General features: G+C 38.5%; 1 protein-coding gene across 1 annotated transcript in view; it reads left to right on the forward strand.

The window, feature by feature from the left end:
• The window catches only part of LOC138696852 (6-phosphofructo-2-kinase/fructose-2,6-bisphosphatase 4-like), a 35,043-nt gene extending 22,229 nt beyond the window's left edge, over window positions 1-12,814 (forward strand). Inside the window, exons 7-10 of the mRNA XM_069822300.1 lie at window positions 7,079-7,297; window positions 10,851-11,085; window positions 11,207-11,360; window positions 12,787-12,814. Of these exons, the coding sequence (XP_069678401.1) occupies window positions 7,079-7,297; window positions 10,851-11,085; window positions 11,207-11,360; window positions 12,787-12,814 (636 nt within the window). The remainder of the gene's footprint in view (window positions 1-7,078; window positions 7,298-10,850; window positions 11,086-11,206; window positions 11,361-12,786) is intronic.
• Window positions 12,815-13,123: the final 309 nt, after the last annotated feature.

Genomic DNA, 13,123 nt, shown 5'->3' on the forward strand with positions numbered 1-13,123 from the left:
GCTAGTCTCTAAAATTGAGACATCTCATTTCCGTGGTTTTCCTAAGGCGTTAAGACAAATGTCGGGATGAGCCCTAAAAGAAATGGGCCACGGACCTGCATTCACTTCCCCAGACATTGGTGACGGCTCAAAATTAATGATTATTCACATCGAACTCGGGCCCTAACAGAATTCAATCGTCCCCTTGTACAGATCACTGGAGTCATCGAAGAGCCAATTGGCTGGTCTCCTGATCTGAGAAAAATCATCAAAGAGCCAATTGGCTATTGTAAGATTAATCCCTACGCGTTCGAATCTTCAAACAGCCAAACTGGCTATCACCGTTTCGTGCCTAGACTTCTCCATCGCGTCTCTCCTCCGGATCAGGTCGCTGTACTTCTGCCCCTCCTCCCCCCCCGTATGTTGTAGCTAATCAGTGACGTCCATTTTCGGCTTACCCACTGGAAATTTCTAGCCCTCCTTCACTGGGGCGGCGAAACCCGAAGTGAGACAAGTGGCCAAGAGGCTTGGAGCTCACATATTCAGTTTTTCACAGCCCCAACTCCCCCCTTGCAAGGACGTGTTTTCACGTACCTTTAAAGTTTCTCCTCCCACTTCCCCCCACTCATTCATTCATTCATTCATTCATTCATTCCCCCTCAGATTCCGTGCCGACCGATCAAAGGGGAAAGTAATGCTTGAAGTGTTCTTCGATATCCAGATCTCGTACATTTAGAGTTTATTCCTGAGGGTCAAACTGTCAGTAAGGAGGCGTATGTTGCAATTCTTCGACGTCTTCGTGATGCAGTTCGAAGAAGAAGACCCAACTTGTGGCAAGGACAGAATTGGGTTCTCCATCATGACGATGCCCCAGCACATCGGTCGCTCTTGGTAAGCGAATTCCTCGCACAACACAAAAATACCTGTCCTTCCACGGCCACCATATTCTCCAGATCTTGCTCAGCAGATTTCCACTTACAGTAGAATCTCTATTATCCGTGGTAATGAAGGGGGTGGAGTGAACGGTTAATCGAAAAATCGGATAATCCGTGCCATATAAGGTTTTCATAAATTAAGTACATAGATTAATACAGTTTCGTAATTTCCTCCGTGGTCTTCTGTTTTAACATTCTAGATAACAGATCAGACGTTTACTAATTTAAGTCTGGTTTTCAACGACAAAACTCCTTATGACGGCTGTCTGTGAAAAGATAGGAATAGTAGGCCTACAGGTCTCATGTTGTAGATTTACATAATTCATACACTTTATATATATTTTTTTTTTCATTAAATCGTGCACAGTTTTAATTCCTATTTCGTATTCTGATGCGAGATGAACCACAGTTTCGCTTTTTCCAAACCATTCAATTACTTGTACTTTTTTCGTAGCACAACAAGTTTTCTTTTGACACCTGTAGAAAACATTTTGCATAGAAGTTATACAGTACAGCCACTTTAAGAGTAGACCATACTGTATAAGGGTAAAGGTTTGTAAAGAAATCACTCTGTAGATAAAATTCGTACTAATACAGGGACATCATTTTATTTTTACTTCAATTTTTATTGTACCTGAGTTTTTTAATGTACTTCACTCTCACCCCTTCTACTAATGAAGTTCAACCGTCTTCCACACAGATCCAAGACCGCATATACAGCCATAGTAGCCTTACCGTCACAGTACGTTCCAAAAATATGTTCGCGTTTTCCAATGACGAAAGAGCTTTCAATATTGCATAATTTTCGCATAGGTACTGTCGTCCATTTGCCTAGATCGCATTCCGGTTTTCCCCACCAGCTTCTACTCGCCTCTCTGTAAAGGCTAGTGGCTGGGCTGTCTTAGCTCTTTTCTGAGAACAATAATTTCTGTTAGGAATTGGACATCTACGCAATATTATACCCATACAACTGTTTAAAATAACTTAAATAAAAAGGCCTCGTCAAGTAATTAACTGTCACGTGATTTCTCTCCTTTCTACGATCCTGCGACATAACCGCTTGGACGGACAGTAGATAGCATGTCTGAATAATTTTATCTTTTCGGATCGAGCAGAAGTGAAGATTGAATTTACAGTACGTAAGGTACTCTTTTACAGAGTAGGTACAGAATTATTTCAACATGAGTTACTAGTACGAAGGACGAAACTGGTAATTGGAATTACATACATTAGAACTGAAGCCTGTATCGAAACGAACGGCCACCATTTTAAAAAATGTGTTTAAATATCCATATTATGATTATTTTTCAATTTAACTTCTTTCTGTATAGTGTACGCTAATGTGCTATAGACAGTATAATATACACTGCATAACGAAAAAGTTAGAATTTATAAAACAGTTATATTACCGGTTATTCTGTATGGTTGTGAAACTTGGACTCTCACTCTGAGAGAGGAACAGAGATTAAGGGTGTTTGAGAATAAGGTGCTTAGGAAAATATTTGGGGCTAAGCGGGATGAAGTTACAGGAGAATGGAGAAAGTTACACAACGCAGAACTGCACGCATTGTATTCTTCACCTGACATAATTAGGAACATTAAATCCAGACGTTTGAGATGGGCAGGGCATGTAGCACGTATGGGCGAATCCAGAAATGCATATAGAGTGTTAGTTGGGAGACCGGAGGGAAAAAGACCTTTAGGGAGGCCGAGACGTAGATGGGAGGATAATATTAAAATGGATTTGAGGGAGGTGGGATATGATGATAGAGACTGGATTAATCTTGCACAGTATAGGGACCGATGGCGGGCTTATGTGAGGGCGGCAATGAACCTTCGGGTTCCTTAAAAGCCATTTGTAAGTAAGTAAGTATAACGAATACGTCCGTATGGACAGCTCACTTCGTGAGTAAAAACACTCATTGTTAATACTGTACTGTATTCTGATTAAACAAAAACCTAAAGAAAATTATCAAACTCAAAAGCGTGATATTTCATAGTTTACGCAAATGGATGAATTACTTTTCTTCCCTCCTATACCTAGTAAAGTGGTTTATTTGTATATTACGCCATCGAACTCCAGTCGTGAAAGGGGATAGCAATCGTTGATTCAAAGGTATAGCCAGGTTAATATCAGAAATGTTAGTAAAAATAAAATGATGTCCCTGTATAATGTGCATACAGTACTTCATATTTTTTCTACATAAAAAAAAGAGCGAGAGAGAAAGTCACTCGGATAATCCATCAATCGGTTAATACGGTGACGGATAATTGAGGTTCTACTGTATTTGCAAAGGTGAAATCCCTACTCAGGGGACGGAGGTTTGCGTCAGGCGAAGAGGTGAAAATTCAAGTGACGCGCTTTGCGGGAAGTGACCAAAGATGGGTTGCAGGAATGTTTCGAGAAGTGGTTTGGCGCTGGCAGAAGTGTGTCACTGCCCAGAGGACGTACTTTAAAGGCGATGTTGTGTAAATGGTTGTATGCCATCTGCAACAAAGGTACAGGGACATCATTTTATTTTTACTAACATTTTTAATATTAACTTGCCTATACCTCTGGATCGACGCCGTTTGCTACCCCGTTCCACGACTGGAATTCGATGATACTGGCGTAATATATAAACAAATCACTTTACTAGGTATAGGAGGGAAGAAAAGTAGTTCATCCATTTACGTAAACTATGAAATATTGCGCTTTTGAGTTTGATCATTTTCATTAGGTTTTTGTTTAATCAAAATACAGTACAGTATTAACAATGAATGTTTTTACTCACGAACTGAGCTGTCCATGTGGACATATTCATTATGCAGTGTATACTATACTGTCTACAGCACATTAGCGTACAATATAGAGAATGAAGTTAAATTGAAAAATAATCATAATGTGGATATTTAAACATATTTTTGAAAATGGTGACCGTTCATTTCGATACAGGCTTCAGTTCTAATGTGCATTTATCGCACTATAGACTATTGTACCTAATTGAAATTACTAGTTTCGTTCTTCGTACTAGTAACTCATGTTGAAATAATTCCGTACCTACTCTATAAAAGGGTACCTTACTTACTGTAAATTCAATCTTCACTTCTGCCCGTTCCGAAAAGATAAAATTACTGAGACATACTATCTACTGTCCGTCCAAGTGGTTATGTCGTAGGGTCGTAGGAAGGGAGGAAATCACGTGACAGTTAATTACTTAACAAGGCCCTTTTATTTAAGTTATTTTAAACAGTTGTATAATATTACGTAGACGTCCAATTCCTAACAGAAATTAATGTTCTGAGAAAGGAGCTAAGAGAGCCCAGCCACTAGCTGGCGAATAAAAGCTGGTGGGGGAAACCGGGATACGACGTAGGCAAATGGACGACAGTATCTGTGCGAAAATGATTCAATATTGAAAGCTCTTTCGTCACTGGAAAACGCGAACATATTTCTGGAACGTACTGTTTACAATGACCGTAAGGCTACTATGACTGTATAGGCAGTCTTCGATCTGTGTGGAGGACGGTTGAACTTCATTAGTAGAAGGGGTGGGAGTGAAGTACATTCAAAAACTCGGGTACAATAAAAATTGAAGTAAAAATAAAATTATGTCCCTGTATCTACACATGTTCGCACTGAGTCTATACGCCTGAAGAGTAGGTTTTATTTGTTTTATTTTTGTTGGCTGTTTAACGACGCTGTATCAACTACTAGGATTTAGCATCGATGAGATTGATGATAGCGAGATGATATTTGGCGAGATGAGGCCGAGGATTCGCCATAGATTATCTTGCATTCACATTACTGTTGGGGAAAACCTCGGAAAAAACCCAACCAGGTAATCAGCCCAAGCGGGGATCGAACCCGCGCCCGTACGCAACTTCAGACCGGCAGGCAAGCGCCTTAACCGACTGAGCCACGCCGGTGGCTTGAAGAGTAGGTTACATATCACACGAGAAAGGCAGAGAAGTTGCCTATAGAGCATGGCGTTGCCACCCGAAGTTCCGGTACTTTCTGACTACTAGCACAGTGTAGTATATACAGTCACGAAACTCAATATGTAGTAAATATGCATCCATAGATAGTTGCTAACCACTAGGATCGCTAATATCGCCTCATTACAGATAATGCGAAATAGTACCTGCACAGTGTATTGTTCCTATACCTGTTTTTTTTTTTTTTTAAGATGGGACATGACAGTTAAGCGGCCGAGCTTGGAACTACAGTGCCATGTTGCCAATATGGACTACCAAGCTGCCAGCTGATGGAAGCTAACAAATGGCTGACGTTAAAAGATTCATTGACAATATTGACGCGAAGGCAAGATAACAATACAAAAATCGACAAAGAATCAAAGACGAAACGTATACTTGGCTCGGAAACATGACGGCCTCTCTTCTTGGAATTGGCAATCCCTCATAAACCCCCATCCTCTACTCAACCCCTAGCCGCGTGGCAGAAATACAATAGATCCCAGCATTGCCAAATCTAACAGCCATTGCCTCTACCTGATGGCTTTCACCCGTTCTCAGTGTCTTTGTCGACGTGTTGTTTTATACCGTTGTGCGCCTCAATATGTCTAATTTATTCCGGCCATGATTAATGAGTGTTGGAGCAGATGATCCGCAGCTAGGCCTCCTGATACACCTGAAGATCACGACAAGAACAACAAAAAACACCGTCGAAGAAAACAGAATATCTTATTTGCAGAGGAGCGTAGCTAAGAAAACAAAGTGTTAAAATTGTGTCTAACGTTAGAAATTCTATCCATAAAGTAATCGAAAGTTCAGGCAATTTAATAAGTATAAATCTTAATCACTTAACATCGGACGCAACCGGCGGAGTTGGATATATGGGCATAGAAATTAAGAATTACGGTTCACCAACTAAAGAGAAAATAAACAAGTTAAAACAGAATTCGGTAAGATAGACGATTTTAAAAGTGATTTACTTCGCCGAACATAAGTGAACAGTACGCGAAAGAGATATCGCCAACAGCAACACCGTCCTTAGCAACCTAAATAATGACATTATTCACAGCAGTGCTTAAAAGTTTTCTAACTTACAGCAGTGAATTAAATGTTTTTAAATCACTCTCCACATGACAACCAACATATTAGCATTAATTAAAATGAATGTAAATGAACTTCTTCGCCAACAACACATTACAAAAAAAAGCCCTACAATTTAAAATTAAATTTACATACCAGTAATGAATAAAATATTGTATAGCATACTAGAGTAAACAGATTTTATGCGTTCGTGGAAATTATCACCCAAGGCGAAGCTGATAAAATCTAACTTTACTCTTTTGTACTATAAATTCTATAACTATTCAATGATCACAATTTCAGACAATTTTACCAGCGCAACATTCTTAATTAAGTATAAAATTCTGGAACTTCAATAACATGAGAATTTAACACTTATTATAGAAGTCTGCATTTTTTTGTTTATTTAGGCAAAACATGTTAGTGAAAATATAAATATAAAGTGTTTTTAAAATAAGTTTGTTCATTTTTATACCAATTTTGTTTTAGTAATTATAAATTAAGGTATATTTACAAAGATAATATAGTCTTTCTGAAAATCGCGGTTTCACGGAACACAGTTTGAAAAACGTTCGCAAATCACAATGACTTCAAGAATTGGCAACTCGGCTAAGGGTTTATCCCTTGCGCGTGCCTGCAGTTAACTGGTGAAGGGGATGAGGGAAGGTCGTCATGTTTTCGTGCGAAGTAGCTAACATTGTGTGCACAATAAATGTCTCCAAGAAAGCTATTAAGCACTCGCCACGTGCGAACTCTAAGTTTGGCAACTCAACCGCTGTTACCATAGCAACAGGCCTACCACGCTATGTGACATTCAGTTGTTTTTCCGATTGTAACGCTCCTGTCATGTCCCATCTTTCAAAAAAACAAGTATAGCGCCCTCACAACTCAAGCTTCGTGACTGTATATACTAGACTGTGCTACTACTATAAAAGTGAATATGGGTATGTATGTGTCAGTGTGTGAATCAACCAGATGAAGAAAAAACATAGACCAACCGAAAATAAGATGGCATGAAACGTAAAATCTTGATGTCAGATTGAGAAGAGCCTGATTCACCAGTCATGATCATTTAAACAATTTGTTCACTACTTCATGCAATGTATTTTATTTTTTCTCTAATTTTTCAGCATGGAGAAAGTGAATTTAATTTGTCAGATCGTGTTGGCGGCGATTCTGAACTCTCGCCTAGAGGTAAAGAGTATGCATTGGCGCTAGCAAAATTTGTTGCTGGTATGAATATACCGGACCTAAGAGTATGGACTTCGGTAAAGCAGCGGACGATCTCGACTGCAGAACATATAGCATGTCCTCAAGAAAGGTGGAAAGTTCTCAACGAAATAGACGTGGTGAGTAATGATAACTTGTGCAATTTTATTGGTCTGATCTGTTAATTGGATCACTTGTGACTAATTAGAGCGGGAGAGGAGGAGTTGTTTTGCAGCTTGAATATGACAGCCAATTGGATAGTGGAATTTCTATACAGAAATGAGAGTAAGCGATAGGGAGAAAAATTATTGTTACGAATGTGACATATATGACTTTTGTCATATGTTTTACATGTTTCGTGAAGTATTCACGTCCAATTAATACCAAGTCGGTGTCAAAGAGTGTGATTATTGACTAGGCCTTCTCAGATACTGCTCCAGTGTCTACCAATGATACGTTAGCAATTGTAATTGACGTCCACGTGGAGTAAAAACCAATGTTGCCATATCTGGAGTTGATCGATGACGACAGAAAAAGGTTAATTTTAATTAAAAGTAATCTTACAGCTTAAAATGTATTAACTGTGGAAGGTGCTGGTAGAAATCAATGTATTGATGTGGGTGGAACGAAAATGTGACAACACCGCTTGAAATTACAAGTATTGATCGGTGCAAATCCAAAAATCTTTAATTGAAGTTTATAAAGAAAGAATCCCTACAATGTGGCGTAGTAATAAATATATAAAAAAAAAACAAAATACCTACCGTAAAGAGGGGTGACTTTGAACGCCGAGGTGACTTTGAACAGTAATTTTGCACCTTTCTAAATTAAATGCTGTACTCAATTGCGATAAAACTGCTTAAGTTGTCAATAAACTAGTTCAGTTCTTTTACAATAGGGTACAGCATTTAACTTAGAAAGGCGCAAAATTACTGTTCAAAGTCACCTCGGCGTTCAAAGTCACCCCACTTTACGGTATCTAAAATGTGTGAGAAATAAAAATTATGTAGATAATACATTGATTAATAACGAACGGATTGAACAAATTAATTATTTTAAAGATCTAGGCGCAACAGGGAATGGTTATAACTCCATTGAGGAAGAACTCAAAGCAAGAATAATGTAAAAAAATAAAGCCTTTTACGCACATTTAGATCTGTTCAAAAGTGAATTATCTATAAAAACAACATTGAGGCTATAGAATAACATATGACCCGTAATAACATATCGTCATCTGAATGCAAGAATTAGGTAACTCGAAATTTTCGTTTGAAGTTCTCTGTTACAGCATAGAAAAAATAGCACAGAATATAATGCAAGAACTAGGTAACTGATCGAACGATACCAGCGACATCTATTTTCCAATGTAACAAATAGGCAAAAGAAAACGAGACATATTCCTTAGAGCAATAAATAATACATCTAAAAATAGGAAAAATTGAAATAATTGATTAAATGGCGATCTTACTCGTGTTAATTATGTAAGCATGTGCGGCTTACAACTGTTTCGGTGCTATTCGACACCATCCTCAGAGCCTAATAGATCTCGGCGCTATCTCAACTTCGCTGCCTGTTGTGTGGGTGCGTTCGTATGATGAAGAGTTATGTCCAATAGTGTGTGTGTTCTGAAATTGATCTGTGTGTTGAGAACTTGACTGGGGTGTGTTTTTAGTGTGTCTGTATATTTCATATTGTTCTAGTGTGTTGAGTTTTTGGTTTTTGGGTTGTATGTGTAGGATTTCCATGTCTGTATTTATGTTATTGTATGTGTGGTTGGCATTAGTTATGTGTTCGGCATATGTAGATGTATTGTGTCCTCTGGTTATTGCTTTAATGTGTTCTTTGTATCAAGTTTGAAATGATCTGCCTGTCTGTCCAATGTAGAAACTGTCGCAACTATTGCATGTGAGTTTGTATACGCCTAATGCAAACGACACATACAGTACCGTAGCGTGCAAATTAATCCGAACAACGTAATTACTTATGCAAAAACACTCAAACAGGATAAAAAAAAAAGGATCTAAGACATACCTCAGTAATCTATGTGGCCTCCCTTGTTCCTAATAACAGCTCTGAGACGATTTGGCATGGATTCCACTAATTTCCCACAAATATTCATTTCTTCCTCGCGAAACCATACCAATGAGGGCAGAAATCATCTTCTCCTTTGTAGAACAATCCATATTTTGCATTCTTCTTTTGCAAATTGACCACAAGTTCTCAATAGGGTTGATGTCGGGTGAGTTGCCTGGCCAGGGGAGTACCTGAATATTCTTCTTGTTGAAGAATTCTGTAGTTTTTCGAGACGTATGGCATGGTGCCAGGTCTTGTTGGAACACACCTCTGCCATCCGGAAATGATTTTTGCAGCTGAGGTACGATTCTGGTTTCCAATAAGTGAATATATTTGTTAGAATTCATCATTCCCTTGATGGGCATTAATGCTCCAGGCCCTTCATGTGTAAAACAACCCCAAAACATTACTTTAGGGGGGTATTTGGGTGCTTGTTGGAGATGAGCTGCTGTTACTTTTTCGGATCCTTTCCGTATGTAAGAAACACGGTGGCCGTGGACCTCGAAATGAGACTTATCGGAAAAAAGTACATTCTTCCAGTCATTCACTGTCCAGTGTTGATGTAATTTTGCCCACATTAAGCGTTTTTTGCACATAACAGGGGTTAGCAGTTGCTTCTTAATAGGCTTACGAGCCCTTCGTCCAGCTTCCAAAAGCCTACGCCGCACTGTTGTGACGTGAATATTCGCCCCAGTGGTAGCCATTAACTCGCGGGTTAAGTCGACAGCAGTTAGTCTAGGATTTAATTTACTTTTCCTGACAATTAAACGATCATCTGCAGGTGAAGTCTTCCTTTTCTGGCCACAGTTTCCTTTTTTCTGGGGTGTGATGGATCCAGTCTCCCTGTATCGTTTTATGATCGAATTAACAGTAGCCAAACCGATGTGACATTCTGCAGCAATTTGCCTCTGTGTCATAGAAGAATTCTCTGCTAATGTTATAATTTTAGACCGTTTTCGTGGAGTTGTATCCATTTGTGAAGACGACAGAATGTACACAGGATTGCAGTATTAAGTCTTCAACACAACTGAAATGCTTATAAGTACAAAACGACAGGCAAAATGTCACATATTATAAAAAAAATAATAACGACAGACCTTCAACAATGGAATTACACGTACTACAGATGTCAATTAAAGCGGTATGAGCAGCTGTGAGGCCAACAATGACAGAAAATGTAAAAATATGTCGTGTTCGGATTAATTTGCACGCTACTGTACAATAACATAAATACAGACATGGAAATCCTACACATACAACCCAAAAACCAAAAACTCAACACACTAGAACAATATGAAATATACAGTCACACTAAAACATATTCCAATCAAATTCTCGACACACAGAACAATTTCAGAACACACACACTATTTGACTCAACTCATCACATGGACGCACCCACACAACAGGCAGCGAAGTTGAGATGACGCCGAGACACAGATGGTGTCAAGTAGCACCGAAACAGCTGTAAGCGCACATGCTTACATAATTAATAGGAGTAAGATCGCCATTTAATCAATTATTTATATTCAAGTGTTAAAAGTAGTGTACGAAAGTTTTAACATGAATTTTATTGTATTGTTATTTTAATCTCTTCGTATTTCATGGCGTGTATTGCAGGGCATATGTGATGGCATGTCTTATGAAGAAGTCGCTATGAAATATCCAGGAATCCGCAAAGCTAGAGAAATGGATAAATTTCATTATCGTTATCCACATGGAGAGAACTATCAAGATGTGACTGAGAGACTGGAGCCTGTTATTATGGAGTTAGAGAGACAGAGCAATGTCCTGGTCGTCTGTCACGAAGCAGTCCTCCGGTGTCTCTTAGGATACTTCCTGGATATACCACAACGTAAGTGTGACATCACTTTTGATTTAAGTTCTGTTATCCCTTTACCCCAGACCTTTGGATGTTCCAAGTTGCTATTTTACTTGCTGTAATTTATCCTCTGTATATTGGTTGTTTCTTTCAGGTGAAATTCCTTACATCTACGTACCTCTACATACTTTCTTCAGACTCTCACCCATTACATATGGATGTAAAGTACAACACATCAAATTCCCTATTCCTTGTGTTGAAACATTTGTACCAAAGGTAGTATTCATATTATATATTATTACAGCAATGTATCTAATGACAAGAAAGAAGCTATTTTCGAACCAAGGAATTAGATTTTTTTCATTTGTGCAGATAGATAGACATTAACATTGAATTGGTCGAATAATGCATGAAGTGAGAATATTTTCTTATTCAATGCTGTGAGGATGATAAATGAAATTATGTTTTCGCTGTTACCGAATTTCCTGCATTTGCGAGTGAAGGCTGTCTCTCCCTTTTATTAAAACCTGATCAGAAGGTAATGATTATGAATCAATATCTCTGGCCCACTCATACTTATCCCTTACAGTGTGCTCCACTCTACCAAATCAAAACCAAATTTCTTAATGATTTAGATAAAGTTACCAGAGGAGCATGTAAAGAGCTTATTGGTCTTCCTCATGACTGCCCAGACGGAATGCTTTACTCCCCTAAAAAATATCGTGGTCTTTCGTTAATGAAAGTATCTTAGGAAGCTTATGTGCAACACATAAATATCTGCAATACTCTTCTTCGTGTTGATGACTGCCATCTCCACATTGTTAGGGACCTTGTAAGTGAAAAAGTTTCTGCTCTGTCAAAATTGAATATCACAGCTATTGATGCTATCAACTGGTCAGGTCGCAAAATTCGTAAACACTTAAAAAATGACGCATTCCAAACTTGGACAAACCATACCTTGCGTGGTAAAGGGGCTATTGTTTATAGTGATCTCCCCAAGGCTAACTCATGGGTAAGCAATCGAAAGGGCCTATCTTCCTCAGAATGGACCAATGCTTTACAAATGTCAAGCAATATTTCGGCGGTTCGCGCAATACCGGGCAGAACTCTAAGCACAACCCGCTGCCGTCATCCAGACTGTAGCGAGCTTGAAACACTTGGACACGTGCTTGGACAATGCCCCAAAGGCGAGCTGCTGATCAATGCTAGACATCATCGTGTACGACATGCTTTGGCGACATCGTTAAAAACTTTAAATTGGGAGCTTCATGAGGAAGTACATTGTGTATCATCAGATGGTTCTTTTAGACAGGCAGACATTATTGCTATTAACGGACGCTTAAAACGGGCTCTTGTTCTTGACCCTACTATCCGTTTCGAAAGAAACCTAAATCAGGCCACCGAAGTTGATATTGAGAAGAAGTCTATATATGAACCTTGTCTGCCGTATCTTTCTCAAAAGTACAACGTCCCTCTTAAACAATGGTCTGTCATTGGTTTGCTGTTTGGCAGTAGAGGCTCTATTACAAAATTCACATGGAATTATCTTAAGAAACTTCACATTCATTTTGATTATGTAATGTCTATACTTATAAATATTATCAAGGATTCTCTTCAAATATTACATCATCATCTCGATTTCAATTAATCCACTTATATTTGCCTTCAACAATTAACTTTCTTTTTTCTTTAATGTATCCATCACATTATATTGTACATGTTTATTGTATTCAGGACCCTTGTGGTCACTCAAATTCTTTGAGCTGATGTCTATAATTTAGAAAAATATATATACATGGTTCCTACTGGACTAGTTTGACAGCAGTCTCACTTACTAGGAATTAATGGTAATAAGGAATTCATTTGTACTTAATGTTAGGATGATAGTTGAAGATTTTACATGGCAGAGCTGAGTGATATCAAGGTATCATCAGGAAATGCCTTATTGGTGTAACTTGTGAGGTTCAAACCTGTCTTCGGACAATTGACTAAACAGCATTAGGAAATGTTGACATCATTTTTACTGAATCAGAGGGTGCTATCAGGATTTAAGCTGACAGAGCCATCTGAA

The sequence above is a fragment of the Periplaneta americana genome, chromosome 3, assembly GCF_040183065.1.
Source record: "Periplaneta americana isolate PAMFEO1 chromosome 3, P.americana_PAMFEO1_priV1, whole genome shotgun sequence".
NCBI lineage: Eukaryota > Metazoa > Arthropoda > Insecta > Blattodea > Blattidae > Periplaneta > Periplaneta americana.